Here is a 27,477-nt window from a genome sequence, read left to right as displayed (position 1 = left end):
TATATACATCATCATTAATACAACAAAAACAAAATATGCATATGAAAAATGTTGGAGGGATCCCTGGGTGGCTCAGCAGTTTAGCGCCGTCTTCAGCCCAGGGCGTGGACCTGGGGTCCCAGGATCGAGTCCCGTGTCGGGCTCCTTGCGTGGAGCCTGCTTCTCGCTCTGCCTGTGTCTCTATCTCTCATGAATAAATAAACAAAATCTTTAAAAAAAAAAAGAAAGAAAAAGAAAGAAAGAAAGAAAGAAAGAAAGAAAGAAAGAAAGAAAGAAAGAAAGAAAGAAAGAAAGAAAGAAGAAAGAAAAATGTTGGAAAGAAAACAGATAAAAGGGATCCCTGGGTGGCGCAGCGGTTTGGCGCCTGCCTTTGGCCCAGGGCGCGATCCTGGAGACCCGGGATCGAATCCCACATCGGGCTCCCGGTGCATGGAGCCTGCTTCTCCCTCTGCCTGTGTCTCTGCCTCTCTCTCTCTCTCTCTCTCTCTCTGTGACTATAATAAATTAAAAAAAAAGAAAAGAAAAGAAAACAGATAAAAGTAACAGCGTCTTTATTAGAGCAGAATGAAAAGGGCTGAATTTTTATTTTTTTCTCCACGTTCCACATTTTCTGTAACAAAAACCTAATTTTTTATACTGAAAAATATTGAAGAGAATATGGGAACACCCAAGTGGCTCAGCGGTTAAGCAACTGCCTTCAGCTCAGGACGTGATCTTGGGGTCCCAGGATCCAGTCCCATAACAGGATCCTTGCAGGGAGCCTGCTTCTCCCTACCTATGTCTCTGCCTCTCTCTCTGTGTCTCTCATGAGTAAACTCTTTTAAAAAATAAATAAAATAAAATGACAGATTCCTATGATTAGAAATCAACAGGTTCGGGATCCCTGGGTGGCACAGCGGTTTAGCACCTGCCTTTGGCCCAGGGCACGATCCTGGAGACGGGATCGAATCCTACATCCGGCTCCCGGTGCATGGAGCCTGCTTCTCCCTCTGCCTGTGTCTCTGCCCCTCTCTCTCTCTCTCTATCATAAATAAATAAAAATTTAAAAAAATTTAAAAAATTTTAAAAAAATCAACAGGTTCTATGATGACAAAAGAAATTCAGACTCAAATTTAAAAAGACAAGTGTTTTGACATGTTTTAGTAAACAGAAGGATAATCTAGTTATATTTCAAAAATTTTATTACAGAATTATAATCTCAATCATGGTAATCTTAAATTAAATGGAATTCTATTTTAACCAAAGTTCAAATTAATGCCAACCTATCACTATTCTCCCAAAGACCCGGAAAGTAAAGGCATACATTCAACAGCAGCCTCTTAATAACAACATAGGTAGGTTAAAAGTTACCATGAACCAGATTAGGACTGAGAAGTAGAATGACATCAGATCTCCGAAATGGAGATCTGATATAGAATTCTAGTGATAAGCACAGCCTAAAGATAATTTTTAGAATTTGAAATGATCATTAAGTCCTTTACCCAGCATCATTTTCTAATGGCAGTACTGGCAAATTATCAAGACTCTCGAGACACTTGTCACCAACACTATGCCACTGCAATGCTGCCAAAGCCCAGCTACTTCTCATGGAACTGTTCCTCCCTGCCCCAAGACGAATGAACCAAAGATGAAGGAGCTACACAAGGGTTAGGTGGAGAAATAAAGGGTCACTAAAGAGGGCAGTGAGTGGGCTGTATGGTAAAGAAAAAGGAAAAATAAAAGCAGAGAAGTTAGGCGAGGAATAGAAAGGGAAAATAATTCCTGATTTAAATTAGTTACTTTGAGGGGGGGAAAACACTCTGGTTTATTCCCAACCTTCATCACCTGTACAAAAACCAAACACAATAAAAATGTAAATATAAGGATATCAAAAACTTTGCACACTGTTTATTGGGGATACAATGTTGAAAATCATAGGCACCATCTTCAAGAACTCAGTCTGATCTTCAGCTTACCCTGTATTACCTGAAAAAATCCTGGAAGTTTAAAGTAACAGTTCTCAGTCTCAATATTGCAACATAAGGTTTGTTACAAGTACTTTATTAGAAGTACTGAAGTTTGTGAAATTTTACTTAAAAATAGAGTAGTGTAAAAAAAAAATAGAGTAGTGTTATCCCTGTAACAAACTCACTCTCATTCATTTGTATTTCAACATGCTTTCTTGGGTATAATCGTAATACACATTCTGAAATGCACATTACCCACAGTCTATCAAAATTTGTTGGGACACCTGGGTGGCTCAGCGGTTGAGTGTCTGCCTTTGGCTCAGGGTGTGATCCTGGGTCTGGGGATCGAGTCCCACATCGGGCTCCATGTGTGGAGCCTGCTTCTCCCTCTTCTCCCTCTGCCTAGGTCTCTGCCTCTCTCTCTCTCATAAATAAATATTTTTTTAAAAAATTTGTTAATACTCATACAAGAGTACCTTTCCTTGAACATATGTGTCAAGTGATTTCCTAAAAGAAAAAAACACTGATGCTGTGTTTACTTCCTCAACTATTCCAAGGACTCAAGAGTTTTTTTGTTTTGTTTTAGAAGTGACGGGCAGAGGGAAGAGAGAATCTTAGGCAGGCTCCACACCCAATGTAGAGCCTAACATGGGGCTCAGTCTCACAACCCTGAGATCATGACCTGAGCCAAAACAAAAGTCAGATGCTTAACCAACTGAGCCACCCAGGTGCCCCCAAGGACTCAGTTTTGAGGAGAGGAAAACCTCCATCTCTTTCTGCATCCAAGGCAGTTTCCTTCAGAAGGTACACTAGGCTATCTTAAGAAGACAGTTTCTTTTCTTTTCTTTTTTTTTTTTTAAGTAGGCTCCACACCCAACATGAGGCTGGAACTCACCGCCCTAAAATCAAGAGTTACATGCTCTACCAACTGAGCCAGCCACACACTCCAAAAGACAGATTCTTATTCTAGAGGCTATGAACTTCTACAAACCTTTTAGAATAAGCTTCAGAGGGCCACTAAAACCTCCCCCTTAAATTATACAAAATTTGTATATCTATATTCATGCATGCTTTATTCTGAGAATATGAGGATACATCCAAAGGGATCTATAACTCCAAAAAAGATTAAGAACCACCCAAGGTTTAAATGAACCCACACTATAATAATCTGATCTGTTAGTAGCTTTCCTCTCTTAAGCTTCCAGCTTAATTCCTATTTAATGTTAATAAAATTAACAAATTGAATAAAGTTCTTAAAGTACATAAGATACCATTCTAAGTGCTTTATACACATTAATTTATTTTCACAACAACCTTATGAAGTACTATTATTATCCCACTTAGATGCATTAAGAAGTCAACTGCCAAAAGTCACAGAGATGTTGCTTGAAAATTGTACAACTAAAAGAAAAAAAATTGTATAACTTCTCAAAGTGAAAAATGGCTATTTGCTGCATGCACGCTTCCTTCTTTTCTAATATGTCTCTCTGTTTAATCCTCACCTGAGTCAGAGAAAATGAAACTATTTTGTTGTCAAATAATCATCTCTGCTAGGCTACTAATTATACAGACAGACCATTCAATTTAAGAAAGACCTTAGGGATCCCTGGGTGGCGCAGCGGTTTGGCACCTGCCTTTGGCCCAGGGCGCGATCCTGGAGACCCGGGATCGAATCCCACGTCGGGCTCCCGGTGCATGGAGCCTGCTTCTCCCTCTGCCTGTGTCTCTGCCTCTCTCTCTCTCCCTCTCTCTCTCTCTCTCTGTGTGTGACTATCATAAATAAATAAAAATTAAAAAAAAAAAAAAAGAAAGACCTTAAAGTAGTAACAGGAGCACCCGGGGCTCAGTTGTTTAAGCGTCTGACTCTTGATTTCAGCTCAGGTTATGATCTCAGGGTTGTGGGATCAAGCCCTACATCGCACTCTGTGCTCAGTGCAGAGTTGGCGTAGGATTGTCTTTCTCTCCCCTCTGCCTCTGCCTTTCCCCCTGCTCTTTCTCTCTTTCTCAAATAAATGAACAGATCCTTAATTTTTTTTAAAGTAGTACCACAAGGGGATCCCTGCGTGGCGCAGCGGTTTGGCGCCTGCCTTTGGCCCAGGGCGCGATCCTGGAGACCCGGGATCGAATCTCACGTCGGGCTCCCGGTGCATGGAGCCTGCTTCTCCCTCTGCCTGTGTCTCTGCCTGTCTCTCTCTCTCTGTCATAAATAAATAAAAATTTTTAAAAAATAAATAAATAAAATAAAGTAGTACCACAAGTGTTGAAAGAGGAACTTTGAAAAATGTTTTTTCCCAAGATAAAACCTGGGTTGGGAATTTAAAGTTAACCATCTGATCAGTTTTAAGTTACCAGTTTAGATGTAGAAAGACTTGAAGAGGGACACCTGGGTGGCTCAGCAGTTGAGCATCTGCCCTTGGCTCATGGTGTGATCCCAGAGTTCTGGAATCAAGTCCCAAGTTCCTCCCTGCAGGAAACCTGCTTCTCCCTCTGCCTGTGTTTCTGCCTCTCTCTCTCTCTCTCTCTCTCTCTCTCTCTCTCATGAATAAGTAAATAAAATCTTTTTTAAAAAGAAAAAGTCTTGAAGAACCCAAAAAAAGGGGGGCATCTGGGTAGCTCAGTAAATTGAGCATCTGCCTTCGGCTCAGGTCATGATCCAGGGTCCTGGGATAGAGTTCAACATTGGACTCCCTGTTCGGTGGGGAGCCTGTTTCTCCCTCTCCCTCTGCCCCTCCCCCTGCTTATGCTGGCACTGTCAAATAAATAAAATCTGACTCCTCAGCAGCCAGCCCAGGTGGCTCAGTGGTTTAGCGCCACCTCCAGCCCAGAGCCTGATCCTGGAGACCCTGGATCCAGTCCCATGTCGGGCTCCCTGCATGGAGCCATGGAGCCTGCTTCTCCCTCTGCCTCTCTCTCTCTCTCTCTCTCTCTCTCTCTCATGAATAAATAAATAAAATCTTTTTAAAAAATTAATTTTTTAAAAACCTACCAAACAAAAAACAACACAAAACTATTAAGAGAGTTTAGCAAGATAACAGAATATAAGACCAATATATCAAAGCCAATTACACATCAGGGGTTGAGCCCTTCTCTCTCTACTACTGCAAACTCCACTGTAGGAGTCCACTCATATTACCAAAACAACAAACAAACAACACCCAATTGTATTTCTACATACTAGTAACAATTCATAAATGAAATTAAGAAAATAATTCCATCTATGACAGCATCAAAAAGAACTAAATACTTAGAAATAAATTTAACCAGGGGCTCCTGGGTGGCTCAGTTAAGTATCTGACTTCAGCTCAGGTCAAGATCTCATCGTCCTGGGATTGAGTCCCACCTCCAGCTCCAGGTTCAGCAATGAGTCTACTTGTCCCTCTGCCCCTCCCCATGCTCCTGCTAGAGTGTTCTCTCTCTCTCAAATCTTTTTAAAAAAGAATTTTAACAAAAAAAAAAACAAAAAAACAAAAAACCTGTACACTGAAAATTATTTATATAAATATACAATTGCTAAATTAAAGACTAAAATAAAGAGATACATGGGCAGCCCCGGTGGCGCAGCAGTTTGGCACCGCCTGCAGCCTGAGGTGTGATCCTGGAGACCCGGGATGGAGTCCCACGTCGGGCTCCCTGCATGGAGCCTGCTTCTCCCTCTCCCTCTGCCTTTGTCTCTGTCTCTATGAATAAACAAAATCTTATAAAAAAAATAAAATAAATAAAATATAAAATAAAATGAAGAGATACATGATCTCATGTACTGAAATAGTAAGGTATCAGTTCTCTCAAGATTGATTTACAGATTCAATATAATCTTGTGCATTGAAATAGTAAGGTATCAGGGCACCTGGCTGGCTCAGTTGGAAAAAGCATGTGACTCTTGATCTCTATGACTCTTGATCTCAGGGTCAGAAGTTCAAGCCCCACTTGTGATGTAAAGATTAATAATACAACTTAAAAAAAATAGTAAGATATCAATTCTCTCAAGATTGATCTAAAGTTTTTTTTTTAAGATTTAATTTATTTATTCATGAGAGAGAGAGAGAAGGCAGAGACAGGCAGAGGGAGAAGCAGGCTCCCCATGTGAAACCTGATGCAGGACTCGACCCAGGACCCCAGGATCACTCCCTGAGCCAAAGGCAGACGGGCAACCACTGAGCCATCCAGGCATCCCTGATCTAAAGATTCAATGCAATTCCTATCAAATACCCAATACATTTTTGGTAGAAACTGGCAGGCTGACCATAAAATTTGTATGATAATGCAAAAGACCTACAATAGCCAAAACAACTTTGGAGAAGAACAATGTTAGGGGAATTAGATTACTTGATTTCAAAATTTATAATAAAGATATAGTAATCGAGATAATGTAATATTAGTATAAGGAAAGACCTACAGATCAATGGGAGAGTCCAGAAATAAACCTAGGAGTTTATGATCAAGTGATTTTACAATTCAATGAGGAAAGAAGTCTTCAACAAATGGTGCTGGAATGACTCAATATCCATATGCAAAATAGTAAACTTAGACCTTACCTCACACCATACACAAAAATCAATTAAACATATCACTGGCCTTAAAGGGAACACTATAAAAGCTTCTAGAAGGAACCATAGATTTTTTAAATCTTAGGCTTCACCAAGAGCTCTTAGATATGGTATGAAAATCATAATTCCATAAGAGAAAAAAACTGATAAACTGAATTTCATCAAAATTGGAAACCTTAGCCTTTCAATAAACATCATTAAAAAGTGAGTAAGAATAAGTCAGAGACTAGAATACCTGTAAATGATTTAACTCATAAAGAACTTGTACAAAAAATATATAAAGAAGGCAAACTATGGATATAGCTTAAAAAGAAATGGCAGTAATTGCCAGGGGTGAGAAGGATGGGATGAATAAGGCAGAACAAGAGGATTTTTTGGGAAGTGAAACTAACTCTACAGAGTTAGATACACATCACGTAGATACACATCATTATACATTTTTCAAAACCCACAGAATGTACAACACCAAAAATGAACCCTAATGTCAACTATGGACAGTGGATGATAATGAGGTGTTGTCAAGGTAGGCTCATCAACTCTAACAAATGTACCACTCTAATAGAGGGTGTTGATAATGGGGGAAGCTATGTATGTGTGGGAGTAGGGATGGGCTATGAGAAATCGCTGTATCTTCCTCTCAGTTTTGTTGTGAACCTAAAACTGCTCTTAAAAAAATAGTCTGGGGGCAGCCCGGGTGGCTCAGCGGTTTAGCACTGCCTTCGGTCCAGGGCCTGGCCCTGGTCCTGGAGACCCGGGATCGAGTCCCACGTCGGGCTCCCTGATGGAGCCTGCTTCTCCCTCTGCCTCTCTCTCGCTCGCTCTGTGTGTGTGTCTCTCATGAATAAATAAAAATAAAAATAAATTAAATAAATAAATAAAATAGTCTGATATGTATACATATATAAAGAACTCTTGTGACTAAAAACTAAGATGCACAAGCACACAAAATAGGGAAAAGGTTTAAATTTATATTTCACCAATAGAATTGATACTTTACCACAGAAATGGTAAATAAGTATTTGAAAAAATGTTCAACATCATAAATTAGAGAAATGCAAATTAAAACCACAATGAGATATCACTACACACCCACTACAACAGCTAAAATCAAGAAGATTGACAATTCCAAGCATCAGCAAAGCTACAAACCTTCATACAATGTTAATGAGAATGTAATATGGTACAGGAACTTTGGAAAAGTCTGGAAGTTTCTAAAAAATTTAAATATACATTAACCATATAACCAAGCAATCTCTATACCTAGGTACCTACTCAGAGAAATAAAAGCATTTATCCAAAACATTTTCCAGATGTTCAGCAGCATTATTCATGGTAGACAAAATACTGCAAACAATCCAAAAGTCCATTAACTGATGAATTGATAAAATATGGCACATCTATACAGTGGAATACTACTCGTCAACATAAAGAAATAAACTGTTAATAAATGCAACAACATGGATGGACCTCCAAGATATTTTTCCAGGCATAGGTCTACACTGGAACCTAGCATAATGGAACTTAGGATAAGAACCAGTTTGACAAAAGATCATCATCTCCAGATCTTAAAGTGTAATCTCAGATGTCAAATCAGCCTGTTGGCACTTCATTTCCTAATCCATAAAATGAAGACACTGTAATTGATAACAGTGAAGGTCTTTCCAGTTCTGAGGGTGGAAAATTTGAAAATAAAAGTTAGGCAAGTATTATTTTTTTCTTTCTTTCTCTTTTTTTTTTTTTTTTTTTTTTTTTTGCAAGTATTATTTCTTGATGAAAAAGAGTAGTATGGAAAATCACTTTGGGTTCTCATTCTGGTCTCTTGTAACATATATCCTCTCTGTTTCATCTTCCTTGTTGTTGCCAAAGTTATTTTCTAACCAAGTTACATTGTTACTCTTCTGTTTAAAATCTTCAATGGCTCTCTACTGCCTACAGTAAAAATTCAAAATTCTCAATTTACTTTCCCTTTCTCATTTTCTCAGATATTATTAACCAGAAGGGTTTTTTTGTTTGGTTGGTTGGTTTGGTGAGCTTTTGTTTTTCTTAAGTTTATTGAGCTATAAATGACAAAATTGTAAGATATTTCAAGTGCACATCATGATTTGATATACATATACACCATGAAAGGATTCCTCCCACCTATCTAGTTAACTAATACATCTATCATCTCACATATTTATCTTCTTCGTGTGTGTGCAAACATTTAAGTTTTATTCTCACAGCAAATTCCAATTCTATAATACACAGTTATCAACTATAGTCACTATATTATATTTAGATCCTCAAACTTAATTCATCTTATAGCTGAAAATATGTTTCTTAAAAAACAAAGACCTGAGTCAAACACACCTGGATCCAAATCCTGACTGCATCACTTACCAACTATGTGATCTTCCTGAAACAGTTCCTTCATCTGTGAAACGAGATCCAATGAGTCTACTGCATGTGACTGTGAAGCATTACCTTCTGGTAAGCCCTGGAAGCAACTAACCCATAATGGCCATGGACTAGTTGTTCCACCCCTCTACTCTCTTCAGTTAAATTTGTTTTCATTCTATAGGACTTGACTCCAAAGTTTTCGTGTCTTAACACCCCTACCTTAAGTTCCTCCTTCTCTAGCTCCCTAGCACTGTGAACCATGTTCCATCACAGGATGTGCCATCTTCCCGTACAGTACGTACTGAATTGGTAGATGCTGAGGGTAGGGATCATCTTATTTGGTTTCTCCAACATACACACATAGTAGATTCACAGTAACTTCTTCCTTTGGTAATTAATAGAAAACAAATAGCCAAAGTAACCCAGACTGAAAACATATGCTGTAAAAACTTTGAAAAGACAGGTTTTAAATTGCCTATACTCTAACTACATACCAATTTTAACATTTGATGCCTTTCCTCCTTTCAGGTGGGTGGAGGAAGGAAACAAGCACAAAGTAAAGAATCAAGAATCCAAGCCCCACTCCCTGTGTGGAGCGTGCTTCTCTCTCTGCCTCTCTCTGTGGGTCTCTCATGAATAAATTAAAAAAAAAAAAAGAATCCAAGCCCTATGACTCCTGTATTATTTCTATCTCTGGAAAATGTTTTGTATATTTAATAGTATTATTAAACACATCACCTTGATTAATACATTCTAGTATAGCAGTCTACCAGATGGTCATATTGATTTATAGGTAACAAAACATACTCCAAAGTGAAATATGAATTCTTGAATGAAAATATTACTCTATATGGTGCTGACTAGCGCTCTTCACCCAATACTTCTAGTTCTCCCTCCAGAAATATGACAGGATTTTGCTTCCATGCCCTCTTGAAGTTAGGTGCTACCATGTGACATTCTCAGGCCAGTGAAATGTAAACAGAACTGACATAATGCTGTTGCTTTAAGTCTTTAAGAGAGAGCACAACCTACCATGTTCTCGTTTTCCTGCATTGGCCTGGGTGTAGCTGTTGTAGAGCAAAGCTCCCAAGCCAGCCTATGATGAACACACAGCACAAGCAAGAAATCAACTGTGTTGACTGAGGCAGCTAAGACTTACTTGAGCCTGTTTGTCATCCCCTACATATTCAGGCTATTCTGATACACACTGTATTAAGAAGTTTAATATTAATTTCTCTACATCATTCCAATCTCCAGGGTTGAGAATGTTCTGCATACAGTTGGCTCTCCAGTTTATTAGCAAACTTTTTAAATATGGAATGAATTTTAGGATATCTTTAAAATCTTTAACAAAAAAAATAGGATATCTTTAAGAAGAAAAAAAGATAATCCAAAAGTTAACAAAACAAGCAAATATTTTCTATGAAATGATTTTAAAAACTGAAGTAACTACTCATAAAAAAAGCTGAAGTATGTAGCACAGTATATAAATGACAGCATGCTATCACTCCCCTATTTACCCAAAATAAAGCCTTCCTCTACTGCCTCACCCCGCTGAGGGCAAGTACAAGGACTCAGGTGGGGTTCCAGAGAACACTGCAAGTAGTCACTACTAATCAACTAGGACTGGCCCTCAGTATGAAATCTCTCTGCCATCTCAAGTGGTTCTATATCATCATTTTCACACACAAGAAAACCTAAGCCTCTGGAGACAAACTGGTTGCTCACAGTGGTGGATACTACTGGCTGTTCCTGCAGTGTCCACTCCCTCTCTTAGCAACAAGCCTCTAAATCTATTCTAGGCAGCAATGCACTCCCAGCCTCCTCTGCAGCCACATATGGCCATATGACTAGACTCCAACCAATTACAAACAAGCTGAAGCATATGGTACTTCTTAGAAGAGTGTTTTAAAGACAGAAATTGCACCCTTGGTCTACTCTTCCTCGATTCTACTTCAGTGGACATGGATGTAATGAGTAGTCCTCTAGAAGCCATCATGAAATCTGAGGGCAAAGGCCTTATCCTAGAAATGTCTGAGCAGAGAAATAAAAGGAACCAAGTCCCTGATGATTTTGCAGTGCAAAGGTACCATACCAGGGCTAGCGCCTACCCTCCAGATTTGATGTGAGAGAAATAAACATTCCTATTCCAGTCACTGTTAGTTAGGGGTTTTCTTTCACGTAAAGATAAACAATCCAGACCCAGGAATAGAACCCAGGGATCCTGACACAGATCCTGACTGCAGATATGTAGAAAATACTTGTAAAAGTCACAAAAGTAAAATAGTGTCTTTTTTTTTTTTTAAGATTTGTATTTATTTATTCATGAGAGACAGAGCGAGAGAGAGGCAGAGACACAGGCAGAGGGAGAAGCAGGCTCCACGAAGGGAGCCCGACGTGGAACTCGATCCAGGGACACCAGGATCACGCCCTGGACTGAAGGTAGTGCTAACGGGCTGAGCCACCCACCCGGGCTGCCCAATAGTGTCTTTTTAGAAGGTGATTACCATAATTATTTTATCTTACCATTACATATTATCTAGTCTGATCTACATTGTGACAACTACATTTTTAAAGACCATTTAAATTCTCCAATAATACGGGACCCCTGGGTGGCTCAGCTGTTGAGCGCCTGCCTTCGGCCCAGGGTGTGATCCAGGTGTCCCTGGATCAAGTCCCACATCAGGCTCCCTGCATGGAACCTGCTTCTCTCTCTGCCTATGTTCTCTGCCTCTCTCTGTGTGTCTTTCATGAATAAATAAAATCTTAAAGAAATTACCCAATAATAAAAATCCACTTCTATTTCAAAACACCTTAGTGAAATAAGAAGCAAAAGTTAGGGGGCAGCCTCATTTATCTCAGTAAAAAAGTTGAAAAATAATGATTTTTGGGGTGGCTGGGTAGCCCAGTCGGTTGAGTGTCTGCCTTGGGCTCAGGTGGTAATCCTAATCCCAGGGTCCTGGATGGAGCCCCTCTGCTCTGCAGAATCTGCTTCTCCCTCTCCCACTCCCATTCCCTCCTCCTTGTGCTCTGTCAAATAAATCTTAAAAAAAAAAAAGGGGGGGGGGCAAAAGACGCAATGATTTTTATCATTTGTATCTCAAATAGTTTTTGTTCTTACAGTCTCTTAATTTGCAAAACCATCTGCTTCCATTTTATACTGATATATAACAAACCACCACAAAATCTAATAGATTAAAACAACCTTTTTTTTTTAAGATTTTATTTATTTATTCATGAGAGACACAAAGAGAGAGGCAGAGACACAGGCAAAGGGAGAAGCAGGCTCCATGCAGGGAGCCCGATGTGGGACTTAATCCTGGGTCTCCAAGATCACGCTCTGGGCTGAAGGCAGGCGCTAAACCCCTGAGCCACCCAGGGATCCCTAAAACAACCATTTTTATTTATTCATAATTTTGCAATATAGGCTAGACTCAGCTGCCTGGTTCCTCTGCTAGTTTTACCAGTCAGTGGTCACTTCTGTAGCTACATTTAATGAAGAAATTTGACAATGGGCTGAACTCAGCTGGGACACTGGGCTTCTTTTTGTTTCCGTGTAGTCCAGAATCCCTCCCTGTCCACAGTTTCTCCAGCAGGGTAGGACCTGCCTTCTTATATGGTGACTCGGGCTCCTAAGTGTACAAAAGCAGAAATTCCTGGCCTCCTTCAATCTTAGGCCCCAAACTAGCACAGAGCCATTTTTGCTGCATTCGACTGGTTAAAGTGAGTCACAGGGCAAGACAAGATACATGGGGAGGTGACCATACAATAGCATAAATTCCAGCAGGCATGGTTCATTGGGGGTCACCAACATAATCGACTACCTTCTCCCCCTTAATTACTGTGCAGGTTAAGACCTTTATGTATGATCTATAACATGTGATCACCTCTCTGAGGCTCAGCTGTCTGAAAATGAGGGTTTTGATGAAATGTTCTTAGAATGCTCACCTGGTTTTAACAGTCTATGACTCTAAGTATGTATGTCTGATATGAGTAAGCTTGGCCATACTAACCAAATACTTCAACCTTGGTAGAACAATTAGATGATGAGAGCTTTAAGGTAAAAAATATAATTAATTCTTTAATATGTTTCATATTGTTACTTTATATGCAACTGGGTGCTTACTCCAGACATGTGGTATATGCCACTAGGATCGCCAAGATCAGGAAATCAGGAAGTTGTTTATTTGTTACTAGGCTCCACTAAAAGACGGAATTAACAACACAATCACACAGACTTCTTACAACCACTGGCTATGCTGCTTCTAACGTAAATGATTACACTAAGAAGTAAAGATTAAAAGTGACCCAGTATGAAAGACATAAGAAATCATTTAAACCACCTGAAAGGAAATCTCAGGAAGACCTACTAATAAAAACAGGGTCGGCAGTAATATGAAAAAAATCACTATGACCACATTCACAAGTTTGGATAATGAAAATTTTTTAATAATTCTGTAGTAACAGTACTACATATACAGCTTCAAGAACTGCTTTTGCTCTTCATGTGTTCCTCATAATAAGAAACATTCTATAGAGATTTCTGCTGACCTAGCTTTTTTATCTTTCTTCTTTTTGTCTTTATTAGGGACAGCTGTGCAGAAAGGCAATCTTTATCGTCCCCTCCCACCCCCAATAACTACTACATTATTTTATGCCATGACATTTTTATTATTTTTTTATTTTTTTTTAAGATTTTATTTATTTATTCATGAGAGACGCGGGGGGGGCGGGGCAGAGACACAGGCAGAGGGAGAAGCAGGCTCCTTGCAGGGAGCCCCACACAGGCCTCCATCCCAGGACTCCAGGATCACGCCCTGGGCCGAAGGCAGGAGCCAAACCGCTGACCCACCCACGGATCCCCTGCCATGACATTTTTAGAGTGAGTCTGACATCTCATCATCTCATCTGTCCCTAACAAGTTCTAGGATATCAGAAAAATGTTGATAACTGATGATAGTGACAACAAATATTACCAAATTCTTATAATAGTACCTCTTAATAGTGCTTAGTTTGTGCCAGACACTATTCTAAATTCTACATATACACAAATTCACAACAATCCTAAACTAGGTGTGCTAGTATGTGCACTCTGTAGATGAGGCAACCAAGGCAGCAAAAAGTCCAGTAACTTCCCAAAATCAAGCAGTTATTAAGTATTGGAACCTGGATTTCAATTCAAGCAATCTCGGTACTTAAACCTGTGATATTCCCCAGAACCTCGTTTTCTCATTTGTAAAAACATGATTATGGCTTTCACGTTATTGGCTTTTTAAAAATTGCATAGAGGGGGATCCCTGGGTGGCTCAGCGGTTTAGCGCCTGCCTTTGGCCCAGGGCGCGATCCTGGAGTCCCGGGATCGAGTCCCGCGTCGGGCTCCCGGCTTGGAGCCTGCTTCTCCCTCCTCCTGTGTCTCTGCCCTCTCTCTCTCTCTCTCTCTCTCTCTCTATCATACATAAATAAATCTTTAAAAAATAAAAATAAAAATTGCATAGAGGGGCACCTGGGTGGCTCAGCTGGCTAAGTGTCCAACTCTTGGTTTTGGCTTGGGTCATGGTCTCGGGGTTGTGAGACCAAGTTCCGCATTGGACTCCATGCTCAGCAGAGTCTTAGGATTCTCTCCCTCTGCTCCTCCCCTCATCTGCTCTCTAAAATAAATACATAAACAAACATAAATAAAAAGTGCACAGATGTACATACAAGAGTATATACTCCCCAGAAGTATTAATAATGTTATGTATTCTTCCAAATAATTTTCTATACATGCATAAAATTTGGGGTTGTGTGCCCTTTACAAAATAGAGTTAATACTAAACTTACTGCTTTGCAACCTTTAGAAGTTTTTCCTCAAGTCAACAAATGTTTTAGACATTCTCCCAGTTTGGTACCCACAGGTCCATCTCTCTGTCCTGATAAAAACTGCATGGCGGGTCCACTGATGGGTATTTTGCTGCAGCCAATTTTTCTTTACTCATTTTCTAATTTTCTCTGCTGCCATGAGCATCTTTGCACATACATACTTGCCCATTTGTAGGAATCTATTATGATTTCCTTTCTCGTTTTTATGGGCTTTCTTGGTCCCTTCCTACCCCACCCCCACTATGTCCTAAGAAAAGCTCTTAATAAAGTACTTAATAAAAGTACTAAATTCCACAGACACTCCATATTCTCAGTGATTTCAAGGAAGTCACATCTTTAATCACTTATCCTAATGGAGCTCCTAAGCTTCAATGCTACACCCCCAAATACTCCCAGACATTTCTATCTCCTCGACATCTATGCCAGAAACTTCAAATTTCCTCCCCTGCACTGACTGAAATCTCTCTTCCTTTCCATCCACATTACCAACAATATACTGTCTGCCTTGATCACCTCACACCATGATTATTGCAACAGGCTGTTAATCTCTGCCTCCAGGTAACTCCTCTCTTCATATTACCAGGGTGGCTTTCCTAAAATAGTTGCCATCAAATCACCAAGTATTACAGTACCTACACTCAACTGTATAAAATGCACACGGAATACAAAGTAATTTGATAACATGACTGTCCCCTGGAAGACTGCAAATATCTGCTTTTTAAAAAATTAACTTAAAAAATAAAATAACCTGAGTATAAAGCAGAGATTGAAGACCTGTAACACACCAGTGGTCCACAGATTAAACCTGACCTACAAGATGTAGTCCCAAATAGTGTTTTAGATCTTAATTGAAGATACTTAAGAAGAGATTTCACATAAAATTCCAAGTTCCCAGTCTCTCTTGAAAAACCAAAGTATCTAAAAACAACATCTGACAGTCTCACATGGCAACCATCAGCCAGAATTGTCTATCAGCTGCACTTAAGCAAGGCATAAGATTCCTAGAACCCTTCAGGCTGTTTTTACTCACCAATTTTTCCCCAACTCAAGGCCTTAAGTTATGTCAGCTGTCTTTCAGTTTCTTACAAGCTGCATGCAATCATTTCAATTACCTACCTAGTCCCTGTAAACAGTTTATAACCCCTGGACTACAAAGCCTAAACTCATTAGCCTGGCATTCAAGGACCATCATGGCATGACCCCAATTCCCACATTAAGCCTCTGTTCTAGTCACACTCCACCAAAAAAATACATTTTACATTTCCTGCTTCAATAACTTGACTCACACTGCTACCCCACAAGACACTCTAAGTTTCTCACTATACTTGACTAAATCCTATCGATCTTTCAAGTTCTAACTCCAACTCTTGCAGATCCCTGTTGGCCACAGTGATCCTTCTTCCATAGGTGACTGTCCACCCCCACATGCACTTAACGCTTACAGGCTCCTTGAATAACATGTGCCAAACGAAAGATCTAAAAAGTTACAGGAGAGGGACACCTGGGTGGCTCAGTTGTTTAACGCCTGGTGTTATCCTGGAGTTCCTGGATCGAGTCCCACATCGGGCTCCCTGCATGGAGCCTGCTGCTCTCTCTGCCTGTGTCTCTGCCTCTCTCACAAATAAATAAATAAAATCTTTTAAAAAACAAACAAAAAATAAAAAGTTACAGGAGAGTATGTCCCAGACTTCTTAAAACAATTTCAATACTTGTGTATCATACATAGTTACTGCTTTCACAAAATTAATACCAAAAGCAAAGTCAAACAACTTTCCCATCTTTTACATGAGAATTTTTTCTAGACAAAGGGCAAAAAGAGCTGTGTCATCTGTTTCTCTTGTGTTCTTAAGCCTTTCAAATTCTGCAAGAGACCGACAATTCCCATCACAAACTCACAATTGGTCTTTCCATTAAATTTTCACACTAACCACAAGCATACATTTATATGCAGGCCATCACCAAAGAGAGAGAGAGAGAGAGAGAGAGAGAGAGAAAAGAAATTGTCCCTATTTCACTCCATAACTTTTGCAACTCATACTGCCAAGAAGTTCTGAAAATAGACACTGTAGCACAAACATGATAAAGACAATTTTTAAAAAGAGGAGGAAGGGATTAATCAGCTTGTTGAAATTTAAAGATGGGCCAAAACAATAAAGGAAAAAGAAAGGGAATCTCTCTCAAACACACACACAGACTAGTAAATTTATTCTATATCAGCTAAAAATTATGTTCAGTCCAAACATCTCATGGATTAAAAACTGTATCAAATCCTATGCAAGGTATCTTATACCTCCCCACCAGCCAAGATCACAGAGAGCATCTAATCTATAACTAAAAACTGACCATTTTCATTTTGGAAATGAGGTTTCAGGGAAGCCCTTCAGTCATAGCTACACGTGGCTTAACGATACAAAGTTGGACAAGCACTATCTGATTGTGGCCTGGGGAATACCATGAAGTTTTGCAAAAAGGTGGGGGGCAGGGGGGGGTAGAGCAGTGTTTTTGTGACCCTGCAAACTGACTACAAATATGGCATAGGCAGAATTAACTGAGCTAGTAGGAAAATGTATTAAATCAGTATTTTCAAAATGGGAAAATAATTTTGATACTTAATTCACATGGAAACCCATGTATATCAAGTTTTATATAGTAATAACCAATATACTGAACATAAAATTGAATATTAGACTAATAACATTCTCAAGGACTAGAGATTTCATGAATAAGACCAACAAGACAATAGCAAACTACAATGAGGTCAGGCTGGAGAACAACCACCTAACAGATGAGAGGCTGCCATTCCTGGACCAGCTTTTCAAGTACATTAAAACATTCCAATGCCTATTAAGTACCAGAGACCAGTAATTGCCAAAATTTCCATGTATCTAATTTCTTGAAAAATAAAAAGAATTACTATCATACAAATTACAAATTTGCATTATCTCAAGAAGCATGAATAACAACAGTGGTATCTTTCGACTACAAATTGTTGCTTTATGAAACTGCATATATTTAAAAGCAATCCACCTTTTTATTACTTATTCCAAGTTCACAGCTATGGAAATGAGATTTTGAAAAGGGGAAGGGACTTACAAATATAGAATAGCAACAGTCTCTGCAAAGAGACTGCAGAGTCTCAGAGCAATAGTCTCTGCAGAGCTCTTTTTTTTTTTTTTTTTGCTGTCCCCTCTATGACATCACTGTGTTGTGCCCAATTTTCTACAACAATAAGGCTCTAGGTGGCTTTCTAATAACAGTAATTGCCCTTTGAAAAGAAAGTGGTTCAGAATATAAAGAGAGTTTTTTCAAAGAGTCAAGGATAGTGCCTCAGAAATCCTATCCCCACCACCTGCTTCTCCACCACCCCCACACCCACACCCACCCCATCCCTAACATTAACTTTGTTGACTTGGTTAAAAAAAAAAAAAAAATGGTAGAATGGTTGTCTTCCCAATTTAGTAATGTGAATATATATTCCAAGGAAGGAAAAATAATATCAAAGCTTCGGTAAAACATTCCTAAATATTAACAGAGAATTACACCTCTAGTATGTGCCTACTCTGTGGCAGGAGCTTCTTCACCAATGGAAAAACCTGTACCTCTAATAAATATTACAAACTATTCCAAATAACCAATTATTAGATAGTCCTTACTGTTAAGAACTTTTAAACAAATGTAAATTTCACTGTTCCACTTCACATTTGTGCAACAGGAAATCCTTATAGATCTACTTTTCAAAATGCTTCTAAGATCAATAGCTTCAGTTTAAAACTCTCGATTTTAGTAAACAATTTTAAGATAACAATAGTTCATTAAAACTAATAACTATATAGTCTAAACGTTTTAAATACGATAAATAAAAAATTATCTAACAGAATAAACAAGAAAATGCTAAGCTTACTTACCTAATTATTAAAAATTCAACTATTCAAACTCAAAGACAGTAAAATTAGCAGAGCATGGTTACCCTCTTTTTCTAAATCCAAAGACAAATACGCAAACCCACTTTAAAAAAAACTGTCATAAGACATCTTCTCTAGCATAAAACCACCCAGTTGGTGACCATCCAAGTGACAGGGCCAACTTAAAAACTTGCATCTCCATTGCACTTCACAAAACATACATTTCTTTTTTCATTTCTTAGATAAGTATTTGCAGTCCCATGTAATTTTAGCATTTACAAACCTAATTTACATCTGTTACAGTGCCGTTTCACTTTCAGGATCTTCACTACCCAAGTGTAGGGTCCTTGCAACACTGTATAGAGACACACAACTGAAAATTCTTCTCTTTGCTTTCCAGCTCACTTATTAGTTTTCACTTACATGTTTCTAAAACAAATGGAGATTCATTCCCTTCAAAGGACACACCTAATTTTTTAAAAAGCACTAAAAAGTTTGGAATCACCAAAGTTACCACTAAATTTCGTATAAGGAATGCTGAATCACCTCTCAAATCCAAGAAAGAAAACTCTCTTAAGACTTAGAATTGTGCTAAAGGTTTCCCAAAGTATTGATGTTTTTATACTGTTAGCATCATTCTGTAGAAATTTTTTAATTTCTCAAAGGACTGCTTTTTCTTTATTTGTAAGATGAGATAAAAATTAAAATAATATACTGGTAATACCCTAATCCAACCTTTCTTCCGGTGTACCCAGAGGCTGCACTAATACAAATGAACTCATTTCGATCTCAGGGGAGCTGTGTCTGTGTGCTTGTGTGTGCGCGCGCACGCACTTGCATGTGTATGGGTGAGGGGCGTGACAACACAGATGGGTCTACTCTTCCTACAGCAAGGATCTAAGAGCAAATCTAAAACATATCATATCAAATTAATATTCAGCAAGAAACCAAGAGGAGTCAAATGGGAAGCAATTAAGTTAAACCCTAATAAGGCTTGATACACGTTGCTTTAAAGGACACAAAAAAGTGACAAAGTTTAAAGTCACTTAAAACACCACCTTCCTTCTCCAAAAGCCACTTAATAGAGAAATAATAATAATGGCATTTTTATAGAAGACATGTCATTACAATGCTCGCTAGCGGCATAATAAACCCTAACTTTGTATCCCAAAGAGGCGAATGCAATAATGTACACATATCCTGTACTTGTTTCTCTCACGATTTGTCATAGGTGGTAAGAGCTGGAAATAAAATATGGAGGCAAGTTAAAGGGCCTGAATCATTTTCATAGTAAAAGGACAGCAAAGCAGGAAAGAGAACATCCAGCCGGAGCTTCGTGGGTTTCCCACAGCCCTGCCTGGCTCTGCCTCGGTGAACACTGCTGCTTCTACTACGTACCACCGAGCATAACTGTAAGATCACCAACCGAAAGCGCCCGAGCACAGCAGCAGCAGCAGCAGCAGCAGCAGCAGCAGCAGCAGCAGCAGCGGACTCTGCGTAAACGCGCCGCTCTCCCCCGCGTCCCCCTGCACCCTTCCACGCCGGCGGCTCAATGAGCTGGGATCCCAGAATGAAATGAGTAAGCAACACACGCCATTCTACAACTTCCGAAGACAGTCGGAGACCTGCCATGGCACCGTCAGGAGCCGCAAGAGCCCAGCCACTCGCTGCTGCACTCAAGACGGGCTGTTTCACCTCCAGGCAAAGTTGCCGAATGACCGCTTTGTCAAAGACATTTCCAGTAATGGAATAACCCAAGTCTAAGTCCCGCTGCGTGCTCGGGTACCGAGGAAACCCCTCCCCAACCCGGCTGCAGCTCGGGGTGGGGGTGGGGGGGCTCCCTGGACAGAAGTTGGGCCACATTTCCATCTGCATTCCGTCCGAGCTGACGTGCCGAGCACGCCCGGCCTGCTGCGCGAAGCCCGCTCCGCTCCCCCAAACTTGTGCACGCTCTGCCCCGGCCGCGCGATCACACGGGCGCCGAGCTCCCGGCCCCGGCGGTGCGGCGGCGGGGGGAGGGGACGGAGAAGTCGAGGGACTTCCTAATCTATCATTAGAAGATGAAAGCACCGGCTCGGGAGCAAGGAAAGTTCAAGGGGCAGCTAGCTGACAAAGGGAGGCGGCCGGGTCCTGCCGGCGCCCCCTCCCCCGAGGCCGGCGGGGAGACCACCTGGCCCGGCTTTGACAGCTCCGCGAGTGTCCCGCGGCGGACTGCTTTGTAGTTGACAATGCGCGCGTCCGGGGACCACCGAGGTGTGCGGCGCTGTGTGCTTCCCCGCTGACCACGCTAGGCCGGGGAGAACCTCCCAGAAACGTCTCCCAACACAGATGCACCAAGAAAAGCCGGGCGCAAGGGCCAAACTAAAAAGTAAAGTGCGGCGGCGGCGGCGGCGGCGCGGGCCGTCGGGGCCCGGCCGGGCGGAGTGAGGTGCGGGCGCCCGCGGGAGGCGAGGCCGGGCCGGGCCGGGTGGGGGGCGCGGGGCGCGGGGCAGGCGGGCGGCCAGCCAGGCGGGCGGGCGGGCGGGCGGGCGGGCGCCCCGGGCCGGAGCCGCGCGGCCGCCGGGCCCCACCCCCACCCCGCGGGGGCGGCCGGGGGCGCGCGGGGGCAGGGGGCCGGGCGCGCCGGTGACAGCTCCGGCCCGGCGCCGCGGCTGGCTCCCGGCCTGGCTCCCTCACACTCAACTTACTTCTTTCTGGCTCTCTGGAAAGGGGAAGCGCCATCTTTGCGAGGCCGGCCCCGAGGTCTTTTGTCTGCGGCTGCGGGGCTCGGGGCCGGGGCTCCGGGCTCCTCGGGGGGTGGTGGCGGCGGCTGCGGCTGCTCCGCGCTCTTGTCCTCCTCCGACGACATCCTAGTCACCAGGAAAGACACATGGATCCCGGTCCTCCTCCTGGGGGGCTCCTCCCGCCGCCGCCGCCGCGGCCGCCGCCGCCGCTGCTGCTCGGGTTCCTCCTCCCCGGCTCAGCCTCTCGCATTTCCCGCAGCCCCGGGAGCAGCAGCAGGTACCGGGAGAGGCGGCAACATGGAGCGAGCAGGACACGCACTCACACACATACGCGCGGGCGCGCGCACCTCGGCGCGCAGGGGCCGGGCGGGGGGCGGGGGGCGGCGGGCGGGGCGCGGGCGGGAGGGAGGGGCCGGCCGGCCGGGCGGGAGGTGCGGGCGGCGGCGGCGGCGGCGGCGGCGGGCGGGGCGCGGGCGGGGGCCTGGCGGTGCGGGCGGGCGGCCGCGGACGGGCGCGGGCGGGCGCCGGGCGGGGCGGGGCAACTCAGGGGGCGCGGGGGGCGCCGGCCGGGGCTGCGCCCGCGCCCCTCCCCCAGCGCCCGCGGGCGGGAGGAGCCAGGGGCCGCGGCGCGGGGGGCGGGGGGCGGCGGGCGGCGGGCAGGGGGTCGCGGCCCCGCCGGCCGCCCCTCCCCCGCGCGGGCCGCGTCGGGCCGGGCGGCGGCGGCGAAGTTTTGACAGCTGCTCCAGTTGTTGTTGTGGGTTCCGGGCGGCGCGAGCGCCGGCCCCTCAGCGCCCGCGCCCGCCCTCCCGGGCCGGGGAGGAGGAAGTTTTGCGGGTGTGCGTGTAGCACACACAGACACACACACGACCGTCGCCGCCGCGCGAGGGCCGCGCCGGGTCTCCCCCGGGCGCCCCGCACCACCGACCTCTCAAACTCGCCGCCGTCTCGCCCACACACGGCCGCCGCGACGCCCCCGCCCCCTCCCCCACTCCTCGGCCCCGCCGCCCCCCGCGCGCCGCCGCTGCCACTCACAGGGCTCGCTCCGCGCATGCGCCGCCCGCGGACGCGCCGCCGCCGCTGACCTCACCGCCCCTCCCCCGCCCCCGCTCCCTCCGCCCGCCTCCCCGCGCTCCCCTCCCCTCCCTTCTCCTCCCCTCTCCTCCCCTCTCCTCGGCTCCTCTGACGCGGCCGCTGGGGCTGCGCCGCGACTCCGGCTCCGGCTCCGGCTCCGGCTCCGGCTCCGGCTCCGGCTCGGGAAAGCGCCAAGCTGCGGATGAGGCGATCCGGGATCGGGGTCGCGGGACTCCGCGGCGCGCGCCTCTCGGAGAGGAGGGCGGCGGGGCCGCTGGGGCTACGCTCGGGTTGCCCGGGAGCCGGCGGCCGCGGAGACTCCCCTCCCCACACAGCGGTGACCCCGGGATCCCCGGGATCCCCGGGACCCCGCCCCGCGGCCGGCCGGACCGAGCCCCCGGCGCCCCAGCAGCTCCGGCGGACGCCGAGTGCGCTGCGACTTCGCCGCGATCCGATTCCGGGGAGAGTTTCGTTATTGTAACGTCATTTAAAAATGGGCCAGAGACGGTTTGTAGAGCTGTCAGACAGAAAGAAGGGTGACATGTTGGGGAGCCAAAACGCCGAGAGACACCCCCCCCCCAGTAACAACCGCAAAACTCGATCTTGGCGTGAGGGGGGGGGTGCCCAGAAATGCAAGGATTTCTGAGCCACCTCGCGGTGCGCGAAAGTGGGGCCAGAAGCGGGGGAACGGGCACTTTCTCGGGAAGGACCGTCACACGTGTGGACGCGTGGACTCTCTTCTGCTAGGGAGGTAACTCTTCGGGGCTTGGCTCCACGTTCACTGCCGACCGGCGTGCGTGCACCAGTGTGCGTGCACCAGCGTGCGAGCTGTACCGGCGGAGAGTACCAGGACCTATGAGCATCTGCAGAAGGATGGGGATGAGCTGTGCTGCGCGGAGCGTGCCCTCCGGGCCCGCCCCACCGGGGACCTTCCGACTGCGGGTCCTCCCGGTCCGCCCAGCGAGCTCCGGGCGAGGCCCCCGCTGCAGGTTCCGGTTTCCCAGCCAGGCTCTTCGCCTCCCATGACTCGCAACAGCCAGAACTTAAACTTTGAATTGTGTTTTCTATTTGGGCAAAGATACACAGTTTCATTTCCAGAGCCTGTTCTGACCAAAAGCAGTTCCTTGAAATGGCTGAAATGAGGAGTCTAAGAAGATAGTCATTTGAATTCCTACAGGGCTTAATCCTTGCTGGCTTGTTCAAGTTTCCTAAATTTACAGCCACGGGATTTTTGAGACCGGGGAGAGGCTGACGTGGTAAATGCACACTATAAATTAAAAGTGCCTGATTTATAAATAGAGGTGCAACATGTATATGCCTAATGATAAATTTATGAAGCAGTATATTTAAAGTTTTTTCATTCCTCGTTCTCTTCAACTTTCTTTGCTTGCACATTGCATTTTAAAGTGCACTTTCAAACATTGGGTTATGAATCCAAATGCTTTTCTGTGTTCATTACTGAAATTAGAGCAGTCATTTCCAACTGTGAGTTTCACATGCACAAAATTATACATCAGGATATTTCAATATACTTCTTCAGCACTTGGGAGAATTTAAAAGAGTGTGTGCAAATTGCAAGTCACTCCTGCTGGAGAGAAGTTTTAAAAGGAATAACTGAGGACAGAAAAGAAAGGTGGGTAATATGAACAAAAAGCTAAGAAACAGAGGTCTGTGCAGTGATGCTTCTTCTGGAAAGAAAAGATGTTGAGGGATAGGAAGCCCAGCCTTAAATCTCCATTCCGTCAGCTACTGTGAGCAGACAAGCAGTTGGGATCTGTTTCAATAGAATAGCAGGCTTGTGGGCCTGAAGTTCGCATGGGTAGAGCAAATAAAATACAACTCAGAAAGCAAAGGAAGGATTCAAAGAATACCTGTTTAACAAAGTTTTCCGAAGGTTTTTCCATGTCCATGATCCAAATTTCAGAGCCCTGAGACCCCAATGGCAAAAAGCCAGGAGTCATGTAGCTGAGGTTACTCAAAATTATAAAATCAGAAAGGCACAAGTGTCTGGAAGCACCAAATGAAAAAAATATATATATAGATATAGATATATATACTTTTTTCATAGGTACACAAAAATGTAGGTATTTTTAAAACAAGGTATATATGCACCATAATATTAGCAGCAATCATCTCTGAAGGGTTGGATTACAAGGGACTTTCACTTTCTATATTGCATTTTTCTATAATGTTTGAATCTTTCAGAGCACATGCAGTATAATATGTATTAAATATTTAGAATGTGGTTTGGGAGGTGAGGATTGTTATCTACACCAATGAAAAACCAACAGCTCATGAAACTAAGCAAAATAAGACCCTCAAGGAGTCTAGCAAACAAGGGATGGTAAATAAAAATTCACAGTACAATAGCCATTCTTGCTAATGGAGGCCTATAGATGTCACTGATTTGGTCTTTATTTAGAGTTTGTCTGTTTTGCTGTGTTTTAGTGAATGTAAAATATTTATAAGCCTCTCTCATAGGTTCACTAGTAATTGTCCCTCTCTCTCTCTCTTTTTTTTCCTGTAAAGTCTTAAACTCCTCAGGGTTTTTTAGGAAGCAAACTTACTGTTGTAGAAGGACCACTGAAAACTTAAATTCTAGACCCTCTAATCTTTGTGTTCATGTTTTTACTGTTAAAGTTTCACTTTTGCAGTCGTAGGATATCAATTTTTGTCCTTTTTCAGTAAAAAAATGTTTGTTTTGTTTTTAAGATTTATTTATTCATGAGAGACACAGAGAGAGAGAGACAGAGAGACAGAGAAACAGGCAGAGGGAGAAGCAGGCTCCACGCAAGAAGCCGGATGCGGGACTCCAGGATCACGCCCTGAGCCAAAGGCAGGCACCAAACTGCTAAGCCACCCAGGCATCCCCCCCCCAAAAAAAAAAATGTTTTTAAAAGAATTTCAGGGGCTTGTGGCTGGCTCAGTCTGTAGAGCCTATCACTCTTGGTCTCAGCAGTATGAGTTTGAGCCCCATGTTTGGTGTAGATAGTACTTAACAAATAAAATTTTAAAAGAATGTCAATCATTTAAAATTAGTTCATATTGGGACACCTGGGTGGCTCAGCGGTTGAGCATCTTCCTTTGGCTCAGGGCATGATCCCAGAATCTGGGGATCAAGTCCCACATGGGGCTCCTTGGAGGAAGCCTGCTTCTCCCTCTGCCTGTGTCTCTGCCTCTCTCTCTCTCTCTCTCTCTCTCTCTCTCTCTCTCTCTCTCCCTGTGTCTCTCATAAATAAATCTTTTTAAAAATAAGATTTTAATTTTAATTAATTAAAATTAGTTCATATTTAGTACATAGTGTGTTTTAGCTTTAAAAATTCTTATTGCCTTACAGGAGTTATTTCAGTAATATGTACCTGTTGTACAGAAAAATTAAAGGAAGAATCAAAGAAGTAATTAAACAGAACATTCACCTTCAAAAATAATTTGTGTGTAAGAGTGTGAGGCATAAGTAGATGTTGTGCAGCACATTTCATATAGATATGAATCTTGCCCTCTAGGGGTCTATGATTTAAGCCTGGCACTACTTAACAAGATAAACACAAAAAAGGGCAAGCAGGCAACTGAAAAATAAACATGGGAATACATACAAATAGAAAGATTAAATATTTACATCCATTGTGTACAAGACCATGGTCTTAATAGAAATGCATCTGGGGATGTGGGGGGAAGGGCAGAGGTGGAGAAGTCAGCAGACAACCCTGTCTATTTAGGAGAGAAATAGAAAAACATTGTGCCAACAAGTGGTAGCAACTAGAAACCTACCCCCTACCTCCCCCCAAACCCTCGCCCCCCCCACACACACACACACAGGTTCCCCTTTATTGATAATACAAGACTACTACTGCGTTAGTTTCCCGGGCTGCCACTACTAACTACCACAAGGTGGGAGGCTTAAAGCAACAGAAATGTATTCTTTCACAGTGCTGGTAGCTACAAGTCCAAAATCAAGGTGTTGGCAGGACTGGTTCCTCGTGGTAGGCTCTAGGGAAGAAGCTGTCATGCCCCTCGGCTCCTAGTGGTTGCCCACAATCCTTGGTGACCTCAGCTGTAGAGCATCCCTCCAATGGCCATCCTCCCCCTGTGTCTCTGTGCCCTCACGTGGTGTTCTCTGGGTATGTGTCTCTTCTCCTCTGCTAAGGACCAGGCATATCAGAATAAGGATCCACCCTCTGGACGCCAGACACACACACACACACACACACACACACACACACACACAGTGGCTCAGCTGGTGAAGCGTCTGCCTTCAACTCATCAGGTCATGATCCCCAGGGCCTGGGATGAGAGTCCATCTAGGCTCCTTGCTCATCAGGGAGTCTGCTTCTCCCTCTGCCCCTCCCCCCTGCCCATAATCTCGTTCTCTCTCTCTCATGCTCACTCTCTCTATCAAGTAAATAAAGTCTTTAAAAAAGAATCCCCCCAAGTACAGTATGACCTCACCTTAATTATTCAACTCAATTTAACTACCAAACAGCCTATACTGGTGCCTACTCTCCTTAGGAGGTCAAAATGTGTGCAGGAAAATGTATATAATGAGTTAACTGCAGGCAAACTTGGCACAAAATATTCACATTTCTTTTACACCTAATCGATTTATTTATAGGATAAATAAAATCCAGGTGAATTTAGCAATGACAGTGTCCACATAGTGAGAAGTAAAGTTGCAATTTAGCAGTTCCTTGGTTAGTTTAAGCTATGTAAAGGTGGGTCAAAAAATTTTGGTCCAGGGACACCTGGGGGGCTCAGTGGCTGAGCATCTGACTTGGGCTCAGATCATGATCCCAGGGTGCTGGGATCAAGCCCCGTGGGGAGCCTACTTCTCCCTCTGCCTGTGTCTCTGCCTTTCTCTGTGTGTCTCTCATGAATAACTAAATAAAATCTTAAAAAAAAAAATCGGTCCAAAATGTACTGTTTGGGGCCTGTTTCCAAGGTCAAAGACAAGGACCAGACCCTCACATTCCCCTGTGCTGTGAAGTGAAAATGGATGAAGATACCACAACATAAAATCATATACCTTTACAATGGAAATGGAACTCAAGTCCCACCC

General features: G+C 43.5%; 1 protein-coding gene across 12 annotated transcripts in view; it reads right to left on the bottom strand.

The window, feature by feature from the left end:
• Positions 1 to 21,699, bottom strand: part of KMT2C (lysine methyltransferase 2C) — a 282,347-nt gene extending 260,648 nt beyond the window's left edge. For all 12 annotated transcript variants that reach the window (XM_055335130.1, XM_055335137.1, XM_055335136.1 and 9 more), the window contains exon 1: positions 21,318 to 21,699. In XM_055335130.1, the coding sequence (XP_055191105.1) occupies positions 21,318 to 21,478 (161 nt within the window). In that variant the 5' untranslated portion in view covers positions 21,479 to 21,699. The remainder of the gene's footprint in view (positions 1 to 21,317) is intronic.
• Between the last annotated feature and the right edge of the window lie 5,778 nt (positions 21,700 to 27,477).

Source organism: Nyctereutes procyonoides, unplaced genomic scaffold (assembly GCF_905146905.1).
Source record: "Nyctereutes procyonoides isolate TBG_1078 unplaced genomic scaffold, NYPRO_anot_genome, whole genome shotgun sequence".
NCBI classification, from domain to species: domain Eukaryota; kingdom Metazoa; phylum Chordata; class Mammalia; order Carnivora; family Canidae; genus Nyctereutes; species Nyctereutes procyonoides.
The sequence above is the reverse complement of the archived record's forward strand: the minus strand, read 5'-3'. Positions and strand labels throughout refer to the sequence as shown.